Here is an 18046-nt window from a genome sequence, read left to right on the forward strand (position 1 = left end):
ACTATGAAGAAAGCTTGAGTCACCTGGGACTGTACTCACTGGAATTCGGAAGAATGAAAGGATATCTTATAGAAACATATCAAATTATGCAAGGGATAGGTAAGATAGAGACAGAACAGTTGTTTCTACTGAAAGGTGAGACTAGAACTAGGGGACATAGCCTCAAGATTCCAGGAGTAGATTTAGGACGGAGATGAAGAAGAACTGCTTTTCACAGAGAATGGTGGATCTGTGTCATCTCTGCCCAATAAAGCAGTGAAGGCTACCTCATGAGATATATTTAAGACAAGGTTGGATAGATTTTTGCATAGTAGGGGAATTAAGGGTTAAGAGGAAAAGGCAGGTAGGTGGAGATGAGTCCATGGCCAGATCAGCCATGATCTTATTCAATGGCGGAGCAGGCTCGATGGGCCAGAAGGCATTCTCCTGCTCCTATTTCTTATGTTGAACAGGTTAGGACTTTATTTCATAGAGCGTAGAAGATTGAGGGGACATTTAATAGAATAATACAAAATGATGAGGGATATAGTTTGTCATTTAATTACATTTGTTACATTAATGGCCAGAAGATCCATTTTACTTAAATGGAAAGATTCCAATCCCCCTCCCATATTTCAATGGTTTTCCCAAATGATACCCTACTTAAACCTGGAAAAAATTAGGAGTGGTACTATGGACCCTTCGGTTAAATTTGAAGAAACTTGGAGGCCATTTATTCAATATTTTCATATGATATAAGTTGACCCTTTCTGAATCCTTTTTTCCTTTTTTTAGTAATTTTTTGCTCAGGTATAGAGGAGCGGAGTTAATGACAAATTATAATGTTAGCCAATGAAATATGGCAGCCCAATCTTTCTTTGTTTTTTTTTTAGTTTAGTTTTTTTCAGTTTAGGATTTTTTTTCTCTTTATAAAATATATTTTTCATGGTTAGTTACTAAGAGATTGGGAGGCTAAATTACATTTGTTACTTGGAATCTGTGTTTGTATATGTGAACCGTTATTCATGTTATCCCAATCTCTTTGTATCATTATCATTATTGTTACATTTGCTAACTTGAAACTTAATAAAAAGATTGAAAAAGAAAGAGGGGTATAGTTAGGTTAAATACAAGCAGGCTGTTTCCACTGTGGTTGGGTGAGACTACAATTAGAAGTCATGGGTTCAGGGTGAAATGTTTAAGGAGACCATGAGGGGGAGCTTCTTAACTGAGAGTGTGTTGAAAGTGTGGCATGAGCTGTCAGAGCAAGTGGTGGATGCGGGTTCGTTTTCTACATTTAAGAGAAATTTGGTATATTGATGGGAGGGGTATGGAAGGCTATTGTTCAAGTGTAAGGCAATGTGGCTAAGCAGATTAATGGATCAGCATGGACTAGATGGGCCAAATGTCCTCTTTCTGTGCTGTCGTCTTCTATGACGCTGTGACTTTAAAATTGTAAATAATACTAGGAGTTATAGGCTCATTCTATAACTGCACCAATGCAAACAATAGCGTTAATATACATTCACTTGTTTCACAGCATTTTGTAAAGTCATATAAACTCAGTACTAAATTTTGCAAATAAAAGCATAAATGCATTTTAAATCTTATCCATTATAAGTCAGTTCATAATACAGGATGACATATTACTGCAATATTGCACTTGTACGTACTGTTGCATTGTCAAAGGAGCTATCTTTTGGAAGAAACATTCCTGATATAGAGATGCAAGTGCAGCCATTAGAGATCTCGCATCGCTATTCAAAGAGCAGCAAATTCTCCTGTCTACATTCTGCCAATACAGTTATCATTCAGCTCATTGCTGTTTGTGGGGTTTTGTAGGCACAGATGGTCATCTAGCCTGCCCATTTACATTTAAGCATAAGCCAGACAATTTTACTGTATATGAAATATTAATACATTTGTTCTTTTACAAACATATAAAAATGATAAATATTTGAAACATGGCATAATTTGCCTATGTGAGGGAGACAGAAAGCATTTCTCAGAAAATTGTAAGGCATGACAATAAGAACCACCGAGACCAGAAAATTCTTGATGTTAACCACAGTTTTAAACCGGATGACAAGGCATGATATGACCTTAGAGAGCACTTCATGGTGGGTAAATAGTATATTAGGAGAAAGGTCAGGACTCCTTTCCCTCAAAAATAAAAGTACTCTCTGCAAGAAGCACGGTGCTTTTATTTCCAGGTTAAAGACAGACTCACTGAATTGTAATGAGCACAATTCAAGTAATCAGCACTAAGCCTCCTCTATGAAAAGTTATTACTTCGAAAACTCGGTGTGGTAAAATAACATGAACAGGTTTGCACACCAGCAGGAACATATTTGGACAATACACCTCCAAAGTTTTGAATGCCAATTGGGATAGTAATATTGCAACCCATGCAGATAATGTTGTTTTTTTTTCTAATCTAAGGAATTGCAGTGCATTTATGGATAGGTACATAATACATAATCATAAATAGAAGGATACATTGTGATGATATGAATGAGGGAATCAAACAAGGAAATTCTGACTACCTAACATTGGACATTTGCGCCTGCAGCATCCCACTAACAACAACGAGGTGAATTATTACAAATCTTTCATGTTTTGGAAGAATGCACTATGCTCCTGAACCACAGTGTCATTAAATATAATGGAAATGCAATTACATTTGAAAGAGCTACACCTCTACTGAAATTAATTGGAAGCTTTTAATTTTTAAAATGAGATTTATTTTGTCATTACTTAATTCTTTTCTGGCAGCATTGCATCTTGCTGCAGCAATATTAGGTGCTGCAGTGAATCGCTCTCTATCTCTTTGACTCGAGATATACCTATTAATTTCTTTGATGCCTGCAAATGTAGAAAGCATTAGAAATAATTAGAAGATGGAAGATAGATCAGTGGTATTGCAGCAAACAGAAAATTTGGACATAACAGTTTATATTGTGATATTGTATAGTATAAACCCGTGTACAAACGCAGGAATAATTTGCATGCTGTTTCAGTAAAATATTTAAATTCATATTCAAATTTTATTCTGGAAATTAATGTTGATTCTGGTGGCTAAGGATTTAGTGCATTTTCACAGCATTACTTTGGAATATTAAGGATAATACTAACTTGTTCATTTCAAACTGGAACAGAGGACTAATGAATACAATTAGTATGATTAATCACATACTGATACTGTCAAATATGGCATTAGCAGGATAAAAATCAAATCAATTAGTATTAATGCAGACAGACATAAAGCCTTTTTTATATTGGGGTGGCATGGGAGCATAGTGGTTAGGTAACACTTTACAGTAATAGTGACCAAGGTTCAATCCCCGCTGTTGCTTATAAGAAGCTTGTATATTCTCTCCATGATTGCGTGGGTTTCCTCTCGGTGCTCTTCCCACATTCCAAAGATATATGGGTTAGTAGTTTAATTGGACACATTGAGCAGGAAAGGCCAATTACTGTGCTGCATCTTGAAAATAAAATACAATAAAAGTATGTGACTCACAGACATAACACGGAGCAGACTCAATGAGCCGAATGGCCCAATTCTGCTGCTATGTCTTATGGTCTACTGTGCGTTTTATGGTAACTATCAAAAGAAATTGTAAATTATGTGGATTTAGCATTTATTTCTACATTTGCAAGTTGAACAACAAATAAATGTAATAAAGTTTGCTCCTACTTGTGTTGCAACTGACCTATTAAAGCTTCAAGCGTCCAGTCTGCCACAACCAGCCCATCCTCAGAAGCTTACTGCTTAGAGAAAGTAAAAGGATATTTGGTTCTCTTCCAGGGATTCCAAGTCAAATATAAGAGAAATTTGTTCCTGTAAAACAAAGTATTATTACATTATAAAATATTGCCTCCATAGAACAGAAATATCTGCAATATTTCTGATATGCTAGTAAAATAATGTAAAGAGGCTGCTGGAAGAAATGTAGTGCAGGAAAATTTCATTGTTTGAATTGTAGAACATCATTCACACAGATAGGGTCAGACTCCAAAGCAGAGTTGTTGTCTCCATATTAAATTCCTCATTTAACATTTTCCTGACAGATTATTTAGTTATTACTTTGTCATTTGCTGAATCATGCTGCTGCAATTCTGCATTGCATGAACCATCTACTCTTCAAAAGAAGACACTTAATTGCCTGTTGAGTGCTTTGGTATGAGAGGGAGGAATGTTAATAAGTGTAAGTTCTTTTTCTCTTTCCATTTTTTTTCTTCAAATATACAACAGCCTTCAGCTAATTGGGCAAGCATATATCCCTCTAGTGATATTACTGGGATGAGAAAATCGTTTATTCCACAGTTGCTCTCTCATTCAAATTATCTCTTAAGTGTTACCTGTTCCACACCAGGATGCCAATTTATGATATCAACACATACCTACCGCTATTAGTATATTCAGCACAGAACAAACAATTCAGCTGAGACAGTGCTGGTGTTTGATCTCCAGAAAACCTGCTGCAATCTAGTTAATCTGCTCTCAGACATTCAGAATTATGTTAATTCCCTTTACAATCACACGTGTGTTTTTGAAAACATTTAAACTGCTCTCCTCAACTACTTGCTGCAGTGGTAAATTCAGTGCATTTGCTACTGAGTAAAGAAGTTCTGCATCATTTGCCATAATGATTAATTAGCCACCATCTTGTTTTATGCCCTGTGGCTTTAGATTGTACCATGTGGCACCATGCACTTGTCCAATCAATTAAAAAATAAAGACATCGATCATGTCTTATTTAAAGCTTTTCTTTCTTATGTCTAATTCTTTTGACAGCTGTAGTCTCACAGATCTAGCAAATTATATCTGAATTTTCTTCAGTGTTTTTCTCTTTGCAACTTAAAAACTACAAGACTGACCTTCCTAGGGAACTCATGCAGAATTAACATTACTTATTTTAATACAGCCTCAATTGGAATTAATCATATTTCTTTGTTAACATGTTGATTACTTTGACCCCAGTAGGGCTTTTATTAGTTGAAAAGAATCCAGATTTCTTTGCTCTTCTGCCTCATTGTTTCTTCTTTTGAAAACCAGATGGTACATTTGTTAAAAATATATCATTCAACAATTATTAATAGTAGAATTCATTTGATATGTAATCATTCAGTCAGCAGGCTTTCAGTTTTCTTGAGTTCTTGTGCACTTTTCTTTGGTGCTATTCACACCTCACTGCCAGAGTTTTACAATATCTGTGAAGTTTTATACTGTGTTAAACATTCGTAAGTCCAAATCATTTAAATAAACCATGACTGTGGTGAAAGCACAAAACTTACTTTACTCATAGTTGAACCTTTTATTTCTGCTGTGTGCTTTCTATTTTTAAACCAGTGTGCTATTCATTCATCACTTCTTCCACGGCTCCATATGGTTTGTGAAACAAGTGCAGAAAACCTTAACTATAATTTTTGTGTACTTGACAGATTCACCAAAAATATATTCAATCACATTTTCCATTAATCCATCCTCTTCTTCCTTCTAGTCTTAGCATAACCATTTCTCTTTTTTGGATCAAAGTTCAAAGTTCTAAGTAAAATTATTATCTAAATACATAAATATATTCTTGAGATTCATCTTCTTGTGAGCATTCACAGTATACACAAAGAAACACAATAGAATCAATTAAAAATGCACACAACAAAGTCAAACAACCGATCTGCAAAAGACAGCAGACTGTGCAAATACGAAGTGAGAGAAAAAACAAAATAATAATCCATAAATAAGCATTAAATATTGAGAACCCGAGTTGTAGAGTCATTGACTATGAGTACATAGGGTGCGGATGAGTGAAGTTATCCTCTTTGGTTCAGAGCCTGATGGTTGAGGGGAAATAACTGTTCGTGAGTCTAGTGGTGTGGGACCTGAGGCTCCTGTACCTCCTTATTGATAGCAGCAGTGAGAGGAGAGTGTGGCCTGGATGGTGGGGGTCCTTGATGATGGATACTGCTTTCCTGCAACTTTGCTCCTGTAGATAGGCTCTATGTTTGTTGAGGGCTTTACCCGTGATGGACTGGGGTGCATCCACTACTCTTTGTAGGCTTTTCTGTTCAAGGGCATTGGTGTTTCTATACCAGGTAGTGATGCAACCGGTCAGTATAATCTGCATCACACATCTAAGGAAGTTTGTCAAAGTTTTAAATGACAATATGAACCTTTGCAGAATTCTTTGTAATATCACTTATGTGCTGGACCCAGGACAGATCCTCTGAACCAATAACACAAGGAATTCAAATTTGCTGATCCTCTCCACCTCTGATCCCCAATTAAGGGCAGGCTCTTGGATATCAAGTTTCCTTCTCCTGTTGTCAACAATCAGTTCTTTGGTTTTGCTGACATTGAGTGAGGGGTTGTTGCTGTGGATGAACCATTGACCATTTTTTTTCCAGGATATCTCAGCTCATTTTCAAAACTCCCAAACTCACTTTTTTTCATTGGCCCCTGCCCACATTGGTGCAGGAAATGCAACACTTGAACATACAAATCCTCAGAATGAGGAAAAAAGAATCTTGACTACTTTATTTATTTAGTGAGATGCAGTGTGGAGTAGGTCCTTCCACCCTTCAAGCCACACCACATAGCAACCGCTAATTTAACACCAGCCTACAAACCGGGACGTCTTTGGACTATGGGAGGAAATCCATGTGGTCATGGGAAGAAACTCCTTACAAGCAGCAGTGGTTATTAAACTTGGGTTGCCTGTACTGTAAAGTGTTGCGCTAACCACTATGATACCATGCCACCTCTTATGACAGAAGTGAGATAACATCAGCCATTGTGTGCTAAAAATAGAGGATTGCATGAAGAAGGCTGTAAATCAGGTTGTTTTATTTCAGGTGATGGCAAGCTTATTGAATGATGTTGGAACTGCTCTTATCAAGCAAAACTATGTCATCACACACTCCTCTTGCTTTGTTAAGTCAGAAGGTGGAAAAAAAGCCATTTTTTTTTCAAGTCAAGTCGTCACTTTTTATTGTCATTTAGACCATAATTGCTGGTACAGTACACAGTAAAACCGAGACAATGTTTTTCAGGACCGTGGTGATACATGAAACAGTGCAAAAACTACACTGAACTACATAAAAACAACACAGAAAAAAAATCTACACTAGACTACAGACCTACCCAGGACTGCATAAAGTGCACAAAACAGTGCAGGCATTACAGTAAATAATAAACAAGACAATAGGCATGGTAGAGGGCAGTAAGTTGGTGTCAGTTCAGGCTCTGGGTATTGAGGAGTCTGATAGTTTGGGGGAAGAAACTGTTACATAGTCTGGTCTTGAGAGCCTGAATACTTTGGTGCCTTTTCCCAGATGGCAGGAGGGAAAAGAATTTGTATGAGGGGTGTGTGGGGTCCTTCATAATGCTGTTTGCTTTGCGGATGCAACGTGTCCTGGCCTTTATGCTGCAATACTGTTCCCCGGATGGTAGCAGCTGGAAGAGTTTGCGGATGGGTCCCAAATGATCCTTTGAGCCCATTTTACATACCTGTCTTTGTAAATGTCCTGAACAATAGGAAGTTCACATCTACAGATGTGCTGGGATGTCCGCACCACACTCTGCAGAGTCCTGCAATTGAGGGAAGTACAATTCCCATACCAGGCAGTGATACAGCCAGACAGGATGCTCTCAGTTGTGCCCCTATAGAAAGATCCAGTTATTTTCTTTTCTTTACATCAATCTTCTGTTAATCACTAAAAATCTATGTTTAAAAGGTTCAAAACTTTGAAGCTAAATTGTTCCAAATATTTTGTTTTGTTTATGTTTATTTTGGTTTGGCTTATGTGGAAAGAACAATTAGATTTGAATTTTGCTGATCCTTCTTCAAAATATGTTGGGCCATTAAGTGAGATTGCTTAAAGGTGCAGCAATTGAATTATTAGCTGGCAGTACTGAAAATTCCACTTTATGCACTAAGTACTTTTGACGTTGTATTTAAGTGTTAATATTTCAAAGAGGCCTAAATCCAATCTGCTGAAAAATGCCATATCATGAGAGATGAGGGTCAATGTGGGGAGTAAGTTGCAGTTCCCGGCAGTGGTACAAATCAGAGTTTAGACCAGACACTGTACTGTGGTCCACCAAAGACAAGAAAATCATCCTGGTGGAATTCACAGTACCATGAGAGGAAGGATGCAGGGAGGCTCACACGATGAAGGTCCTGAATTTCTTAGTCCAGGAGTGCAAGGACCAAGGATGGCAGACGCAGCTATTCCTTGTGGAGATCGGTAAGGAGGCACGGAGGTTGCTGTCTGTGCTGGCTCTTGATGAAAAGAGCAAGGACCAAGCGGCTCACAGGATGGGGAGGGAATAGAAAGAGCCTCTTGCTGGATATAGAGCAGGCAAGAGTTGAGCTGGAAGTCAGGAGCAGATGGGCAGTGACTTGGCCACCACTGCTGATGCACCAACCGGAGAGTGTAGTGGTTAAGGGTCAAAACACTCTGCGAAGGTTGGGCATCATCTATTGACATTTGCTCCTGGCCAAAGGCCACAGTTATCTCATCAGGTGTATGATGCAAGCTTCAGTTGTTTAAATAATTAAACCTATTCGCAAAATACAATACTATAACACTACAGTATGAACTCACTCCTTTTAATGTAAATAGAATTGTAACTGCTGTGAAACAATCTTCAACAATCTAAATTCAATTACTTTGGAGGCTTTTCAAGTTGGAAGGACACCATGATCCTTTGAGGTCTGCAAGAAGTTCTTTTTTTTTGGAAATCTGTCTTCAAAGGTTTCACTCTTCTGTCAGTGAAGTCCAATATGGAATGTGTTTTGACAAAATTAGACTGTTAAAAGAATCAGACTCTTGTATAACAACACATCTAGAAATGTGAAAATAGCATGATATGTTTGTTCAGGATTAAAATATTCAAGCTGAGTACATGTACCAGTATATCAAGATGCACATATATACTCTCTTACTAAAACAAAACTATGGCAATGTAAAATAAAATAATAAATGTTTTTATCAATAATTATTGACCATTATTAATTGAAAATTTGCCTTAATTAGTCATATAAACTAACATTCAGGCTAGAACATTGACTTTGTTTCTCCTTTTACATTACAGGCATTCTACCTGACTTGTGATATATTGCCAGCATTTTCTGATTCCTTTTTAGATTTTTACCATCTTCACTATTTTGCTTTAATTTCAATTAAGCTTTGATCACATATAAAGACATCACAGGTTTTCCTCATGCTCAACACTGCTACGGTTAAAAAAAATTGCTAAGTGTATTAGATGAAATACTTTTCCCCCACTTGATTTCTTTAAATAGGTCAAATGGGAATGAAAATAACCCTCCCACCTAACTATGGAGTAAAACAATAACGTAAAAGCCCTTACTGTTGGCTAAGTTTGCACTGAAAGCTAAAAGGATACATTTGACACACATGACAAAGTCTCCAAAAATATCATTTATTTAGTTTGCTGCAGCTACATTTTATGAAATTACGGTAATTTTATTCAACCATTTGCCAAAATTCTTTTCAGTCACAGTTTACAATCTAAACATGAAGTTGCTTTTTTATATACATATTTAAAATTTTTAATATAGTCTTCAATAAATTTCTACAAATAGGAATTAAAACTGGAGTTACGAGAAAGTAAATTAATCTAATATTCAATCTATTTTCACTCATTTTTTAATGTTCTTCATATCTGTTAGTATAGTAGATCTGTATGATTTTTCAAGCTTTTCCATATATTCCAAATATCTGCTAATATGAAATCCATGGATTGCTTCCTCCTAAATAAAACAAAGTTAAAGACATTGAAATTCTTGTTATTTATTTATTAAGATACAGCATGGAGTAGGCCCTTCGAGACACACTGCACATCAACCCACCAATTAACATGGGAAACTGACTATTATAACCTGTACCAACCTGTACATCTTTGGACTGTGTGAGGAAACCAGAAAACTCAGAGAAAACCCATGCAGTCACAGGGAGAATGTACATACTCCTTACAGGCAACGTCAGGCATTGAACACAGGTCTAACCACTACACTACCGTGCCACCCACTCTTCATGAGGGAGAGAGGGAGAAGAAAAGAAACTATTGCCCAGTTAGTCTGACCTCAGTGGTTGGAAGATGTTATAGTCAACTATTAAGGATGAGATCTCAGGATACTTGAAGGCACATGATAAAATAGGCTGTCATCAGCATGGTTGCCTCAAGGAAATATCTTGCCTGGCAAATCTGTTGGAATTTTTTGAAGAAATGAAAGCAGGATCAGCAAAGGAAAATCAGTTGATGTTGTGTACTTGGATTTTAGAAGGCCTTTGACAAGGTGCCACACGAGGCTGGTAAACAAGCTACAACCCCGTGGCATTACAGGAAAGATTCCAGCATGGATAAAGCAGTGGCTGATTGGCAGGAGGCAAACAGTGGGAACAAAGGGAGTTTTCTCTTGCTGGCTGCTAGTGATTTGTGGTATTCCACAGGGGCCAATGTTGGGACCGATTCTTTATACATTATATGTCAATGATTTGGATGATGGAATTGTTGGCTTTGTTGCAAAGTGTGCAGACGATATGTAGATAGGTGGAGGGACAGGTAGTTTTGAGGAAGTAGAGAAGTTACAGAAGGAGCTAGACAGATTAAGAGAACAGGCAAAGCAATGGAAGATGGAATACAGTGTTAGGAAGTGTATGGTCATGCACTTTGGAAGAAGAAATGTAAGTGTTGACTATTTTCTAAATGGAAAGAAAATACCAAAAAAGCTGAGGTGCAAAGAGAATTGGGTGTCCTTGAGCTGGATTCCCTAAAGGTAAATTTGCAGGTTGAGTCTGTGGTGAGGAAGGGAGATGCAATGTTAGCACTCATTTCAGGATGACTAGAATGTAAAAACAAGAACGTAATGTTTAAACTTCATAAAACAGTGAAGACAAAAAACATAAAAGAGGCTTCACTTGGATAATTGTGAGCAAGTTTGGTCCCCTTAAGGATGTACTGGAGGGTTCAACAGAGATTCTCAAAAATGATTCCAGGCTTGCCATACTAAGAGCCTTTGATGGCTCTAAGCCTGTATACATTAGAATTCAGGCTGACCTTATTGAAACCTATCAAATAGTGAAATGCCTTGATAGAATGGATGTGGAAAGGATGTTTTCTACGGTGGGTGAGTCTAAGACCAGAGGACACAGAATAGAAGGAGCATCCTTTTAGAATGGAGATGAGGAGGAATTTGTTTAGCCGGAGAGTGGTGGATCCATGGTATTCTTTGCCACAGGCAGTCGTAGAGACTGAATCTTTATGTATATTTAAAGCAGAATATGGGGAGAAGATAGGAGATTGGGGGTAAGAGAAAAAATTGGATCAGCAATGATGAACTCGTGGAGCAGACTTGATAGGTGAAATGGCCAAAATCTGCTCCTATATCATCTTCTTCTTCTTCTTCTTCTTCTTATTATTATTATTATTATTATTATTATTATTATTATTATGAGGAGCATTTAGTTGATGACTCTGGGCCTGTATTTACTGGAGTTCAGAAGAATGCGAGGGGATCTCAGTAAAACCTATCAAACAGTGAAACACTTAGACAGAGTAGATGTGGAGAGGATGTTTCCAATAGTAGGAGAGCCAAGGACCAAAGGGAACAGCATCAGAATAGAAGGACGTCACTTTAGAACAGAGATGAGTAGGAATTTTGTTAGTCGGAGGACAGTGAATCTGTAGAATTCACTGCCTTAGATGCTGTGGAGGCCAAGTGATTGGGTAGACTTAAAGCAAAGGTTGATAGCATCTTTATTAGGAAGGACATCAAAACTTGGGGAAGAAGGCATGAGAATGAGATTGAGATGGAAAGTAAATCAACCATGATCAAATGGTGGAGCAGACTCGATATGCCAAATGGCGTAATTCTGTTCCTATCTCTTATGGCCTTGTAGTTAATCACAGTCAAATCTTACCACTGACCAAAATTTTTTTCAAGTTGTCCCTCAGAAATTTAATTGTGATTGTTAGTGTTGAAAAAATACCAGAGCATTAGATGACTATTGTTCTTCTCTTGGATAGTCCCTCTGGATTACGAAACAGTTGTTCCACTATTTTTTTGGTGTTCTGGGGAACTCATAAGACCAATGTGGAATTCACAGATTCTTCCATAGCTGGGGCACAACTGACATTCAGTTCTGGTAAGTATTTCGTGTGGTAGTTCATGTCTTCTGACATTGATGTAGGGCTTCTGATTGCTTCCAATGTATCCCAATAACATCCCAAATACTCTTTCTCTACTTTGAGTGATCATGAACTAGATTTCCCAAGATTCACTTGTGAAACTGAATTATTTTTTGAAGGAGGTTTTGAGAACATCTTATCATTTTTCCTCAGCCTAACTTTTCACAGCCTTTATCCTTAAACCATTTAGAATCATGGCTTGTATTTTATGGTCTTACAGAGTCATAGCATCATTGAACACTACAGCACAGAAACAGGCCCTTCAGCCTATCTAGTCCATTAATCTGTCTAGTCTCATTGATCTGCACCCGGATCAGATTTCTCCATACCTCTCTCATCCATGTGCCTATCCAAATTTCCCTTAAATATTGAAATCAACCCTGTATCCACCAGTTGCACTGACAGCTGATTCCATACTCTAACCACCCTGTGACTGAAGAAATTCCCCTCATGTTCTACTTAAACATTTCACTTTTCACCCTTAAACTATGATCTCTAGTTGTAGAATCACCAAACCTCACTGGAAAAAGCAGGTTTGCATTTAACCTATTCATACCTCTCATAATTTTATTTACATCTTTCCTGGAGCTAGGTGACCAAACTGTAAACAATATGTACTCCAAATTAGGCCTCACCAACATCTTATACAATCTCAACATAACATCTCAACTCCTGTACTCAGTACATTGATTTACGAAGCCCAGTGGACCAAAAGCTTTCTTTATGACCCTCTCTACCTGTGACACAATTTTCAAGGAATTATGGATCTATATTCCCAGATCCCTCTGTTCTACTGCCCTCTTCAGTGCCCTAGCAATCACCATGTAAGACCTACCATGTAAGACCTACGTAAGACCACTTTGGACTTCCCAAAGTGCAAGACCTCACATTGTCTATATTAAATTCCAAGTGCCAATTTTCAACCCATTTCACCAGCTGCTCCAGAACCCACTGCAAGCATCGATAGTCTTTCCTGCTTGTCCACTACACCACCCATCTTGGTGTCATCTATAAATCCAGTTTACCACATTAACATCTGATCATTGATACAGATGTCAACCAACAACGAACCCAGCACCAATCCATGTGGCACACCATTCATCGCAGGTCTCCAGTCTATCATATTTAAATAGCAGAACCCTACAACATTGAGCTGCAAGTCCTGCCCCTCCTGCAACCAAGTCTCACTAATGGCTACAAAATCATACTTCCACATGCTGACCCATGCCCTAAGCTCTTTCCTACAAAATTCCTTGTATTAAAATAAATACAGCTCAGAACGTTCGTTCCACCATATTTAACCTTTTGATTCCTGACTTAATATATAGGCTGAACAACATCTTTCTCCACCACCCTCTGTTCTGGTGCTCTGGTTTGTATCCCTCTGCAACTTTAGTTTAAACCCCAGTGCCCCCAAGCAGCATAAGCAAACCTTCCCACTAGGATATCAGTCCCTCTCCATTTCAGTTGCAAACCATTTCTTCAGTCCAGGTCCCACCTTCCCTAGAAAAGAGCCCAATGGTGCAAAATTCTGAAGCTGTCCCTCCTACACCATCTCCTCAGTCACAAGTAAAAACTGTACGATCTTCCTACTTCTGGCCTCACTAGCATGTGCACAGGTAGCAATACTGAGATCACAACCCTGAAGGTCCTGTCCCTTAACATTCCCCTTAAATACCTGAACTCACGTTGCAGGACCTTTTCACTCGGACTATCCATGTCAACCATGGCCTCTGGCTGTTCACCCTCCCACAAGCATGCTGTGGAATCAAACTGAGAGGCCCCTAGTAGGCGGGAGGCAATAGACCATCAAGGAACCTTGTTCTAGTCCACTCATAATAGTATTGGCTGCCTGCTGTACTTGCTTCCTGAGAATCAATTCCACTAAAGTCCATTTAAGAAAGCACAATGACGGCACCAATTCAATACAATCAATCACAGATGAATTTGTCACAATCAGATTTTTAATGTATTGAACATTCACTTCTGATTCAAGGTTCACCACTATATCAAATGACTCCTTTCCATCTCTTTATTCATTTTACATATCCTCTCATGACAAATTATTAAACATCATTGCCTTTAAAACTGTGTGAAAATTGTGCTGATTTGTTTTAATTAAAGAATTGTCACCCTGTAAAGTAACCACCCTTTAATGCCATAAAAAGGGACTGAAAGTGCAGTATCATTTTGGTTTAGATAGCTCTGATCAGATCATATTTTATTTCCACTAATATTAGGAAAAGAATTGACCTTATTTGTAAACGCAGACAAAACATTTTGTACTATCTCCATAACTCCGTGTGAATCAAATTATAATTAATCAAAGAGACTGGGAAAGGACGATTACTGTATCTTGCCCAACCTGATACCAAATAAGAAAACAATCAATGTCACTGAATAATTACATGCAGACTTTAGAGAGATAACACTATAATTTCCAAGTTGCACATAGTTAAAATATAACCAATCGTATAAAGCAATTACACAAAACCATTCACTAGAACTGGTAAGAGTTCCAAGATGTTTACAAATAAGTTACATTCATTTTTCATCAGCAGCCTTTAGGTTTAGTTTTGGAAAGGAAAACTATATTTAAATTAACTATAGAAAGAATGACAACTGAGTATAATCTATGAATTATATTACATAGCAATCTTTATGTAAAAGAGTAAAGAACTTATTTTGTCAGACTAAATCAAAATTGGAATGCACCTTGATATAACTTCACACATCTCCACTTTAAGAACGTGCTTACAATTTCTTTTATAAATGTTATATATACCGATGCATAGTCAGCTAGTTTTAAAATACGAAAGCTATTCAACTATGATAATGCACTGTTTATCATTTGGTATAATCAATAACATTCAAGAGTAAATTACTCGACTAGTGGTTTGTTTCACCATTGAATGTAGAAACAACAAATTGTCTCAAAAGAGTGTCTGCTGAATCTAAGGCAAACATACATGTATATTTACTTTTCCATTCACATGCTTGGTTTGCAGCTGTTCAATTACTGTTAGTGCCACATTAAAGCTCTACCAGAAGACCTATTTCTCATTGTTTTGTCACTGATTTAAAAAAGGACTATTGCTCTGCTGAATAACAATATACTTACACCCAGTGTATGAATGGATACCTTTGCATTTTTCATTTATTTTCAAACCTGTAAAGCCTAGCCATTTCCTTGGAAATAAATAATGGATTTCTAAAGAAATTATTCAATATTGTGTTTCACTTACACAGATTTTATAACTAACATATCTTTTTGTGATAACTTTGCTAAGCTAGCTTTTTCAATCAAGATTTAAATAATTTATCTAAAATGAGATGATGGACAATCGTCCACAGCTGTATGACCTTTACCAAGTGGTCCTCATTGGAGCATAAACAAAGAAAATCAGTTCTTTTTTTTTGAAAATTTAGTACTGATTTTTTTTCTGATATAATAGATAACCATTCAGGAGCATCCTTACAAAAATTACATGTTTTTAAATGTATACATATTACAAATTATTTTCACCTGTGTCTTCTGCTTTTTGGAACTAATAAAATAGAACAAAAGTAAATTTCTATGGACACAGAAGAAGAAATGGTCAGTGCTCCAAGATGTGCAAGTTTTGTTTCATACGCAGATAATCTGAAGTGCAAAGGTACTTCAAAGTCCTCGTGCAGGATTCCCTAAAGATTAATTTTCAGGTTGAGTCAGTGGTGAGGAAGGCAAATGCCTTCACATTCATTTTGAGAGGACTAGAATATAAAAGCAAAGATGCTATATTGAGGCTTTATAAAGCACGGATGAGGCCTCATTTGTAGTATTGTGAGCAATTTTCTCCCACACCTTTGCCCATTCTCCTAATCAGTCCAAGTCCTTTTGTAACTATCATCCAAATCATTGACATATAATGTAAAAATAATCAGTCCCAACACAGACCCCTGTGGAACACTGGCAGTAAACCAGAAAATGCTCCTTTTCTTCCCACTCTTTGCCTCCAGCCACTGCTTTATCCATGCTAGAATCTTTCCTGTAATACCATGGGCTCTTAGCCTGGTAAGCAGCCTCATATGTGGCATCTTGTGAAAGGCCTTCTGACAATCTAAGTACACAAAATCAACTGTTTCTCCTTTGTCTATCCTGCTTGTTATTTCTTCAAAGAATTCTAACAGATTTGTTTGGTAAGATTTTCCCTTGAAACCATGCTGACAATAGTTTATTTTATCATGTGCCTACAAGTACCCCAAAACCATATCCTGAACAATTGACTCCAACATCTTCCCAACTACTGAGGTTAGACTAATTAGCCTATAATGTCCTTTCTTCTGCCTTTCTCCCTTCTTGAAGAGTGGAGTGACATTTGCAATTTTTCAGTCTTCTGGAACCATTCCAGAACCTCATGATTCTTGAAAGATCATTACTAATTCCTCCACAATCTCTACAGACTCCTTTTCCAGAACCCTGAAACGTGAAGAACACCACTGGATGATGCATCTACCTTCATACCTTTCAGTTTCCCCAAGAAAGTTCTCGCTAGTAATGGTCACTTCACACACTTCATGACCCCTGACACATGGAACATCCATCATACTTCTAGTATCTTCCACCTTGAGGATTGATTCAAAATACTTATTCAGTTCATTCACCATTTCCTTGTCCCGTTACTATCTCTCTAGCATAGCTTTCCAGTGGTCCAATATCCACTCTTGCTTATCCTATACACTTTATGTATCTATAGAAACTTTTTGTCTCCTCTTTAATATTATTAGCTGGCTTCCTTTCGCATACCAGCTTTATCTTCTTAATGGCTTTTTTGGTTGCTTTCTATTTAGTTTTTAAAAGCTTCCCAATCCTTCTGACTAATTTTTGGTCTATTATATGTCTTTGGCTTTTATGTTGGCTTTTATGTTGGCTTTTATGTTGGCTTTGACTTCCCTTGTTTCCTCCTACATTCCAAAAGTTAGGGTTAGGGTTAGTAAGTTGTGGGTATGCTATGTTGGTGCCAGAAGCATGGTGAAACCTGCGGGCAGTCCCCAGCAGGATCTCTGGACTGTGTTGGTCATTGACAACACTGTATGTTTTCATGTTTATGTCACAAATGAACCTAATCTTTGTCTTTATCATTAACATATCATCTTCAAACAGAAGAATGCAATACTCAGAAAGTAGTTAACTGAAATAGCAGGTTATATAATAAATCCACAATATTTTGACATAGACACTTGTCAATAAAATATTGGCAACATTAAATATTATTTATTTCAGATTGTTGCTGGTTTGCTAGCAGTAAACAAAACTAATTACTTTATTAATCATTCTCAAAAACAATCACCGCAATCAATAGCCTGTAATTTCCTTTACAGAGTTGAGCTTTTCAACTGCTTGTACCACCTGGCATTGTTGTGATATGAACTGAAATTTCAAAGGTGTAGGACAGTTGTGGCTTGGCTTGTATGGGCTGAATCAAGGCAGCAGGGCTCAGACTTGAGAGAGGGAGAGCGAGGCTATGTTTGGCCATTACTGGAGCAGGACTGGACCCATTCAAAGCAGTAGATCTGTGGTAAAGTGGTGGGGACCGGACCTGAGAGTGAGGACTAAGCAGATGTTTGATCGATTTAAGCGCTGGAAAGGTTGGGTATCGGCCAAATCGAAGGAATAGGTCCTGGGCCTGAGAAAGTATTGAAGTGGCAGGGTCAGGGTCTGAGAACGAGGAAACATCAGCTGTTTGGAAGACTGAAAAGATCAGGCTGTTTAAGGAAAGGGACAGACTGGTTTTTAGCTTGCTACTCGCGATTTTTTTACTCATCTCTGCTCTGATCTAGTTGCAGTTTGCAACTAATGGACTC

At 37.6% G+C, this 18046-nt stretch overlaps 1 protein-coding gene across 4 annotated transcripts in view; it reads right to left on the bottom strand.

The window, feature by feature from the left end:
* Nucleotides 1-9428: 9428 nt before the first annotated feature.
* tbc1d32 (TBC1 domain family, member 32) overlaps nucleotides 9429-18046 on the bottom strand; it is a 210966-nt gene continuing 202348 nt past the window's right edge. For all 4 annotated transcript variants that reach the window (XM_059981480.1, XM_059981481.1, XM_059981478.1 and 1 more), the window contains one exon: nucleotides 9429-9764. In XM_059981480.1, coding sequence (XP_059837463.1) covers nucleotides 9654-9764 — 111 coding nt within the window. In that variant the 3' untranslated portion in view covers nucleotides 9429-9653. The remainder of the gene's footprint in view (nucleotides 9765-18046) is intronic.

This window comes from Hypanus sabinus, chromosome 10 (genome assembly GCF_030144855.1).
Source record: "Hypanus sabinus isolate sHypSab1 chromosome 10, sHypSab1.hap1, whole genome shotgun sequence".
NCBI lineage: Eukaryota > Metazoa > Chordata > Chondrichthyes > Myliobatiformes > Dasyatidae > Hypanus > Hypanus sabinus.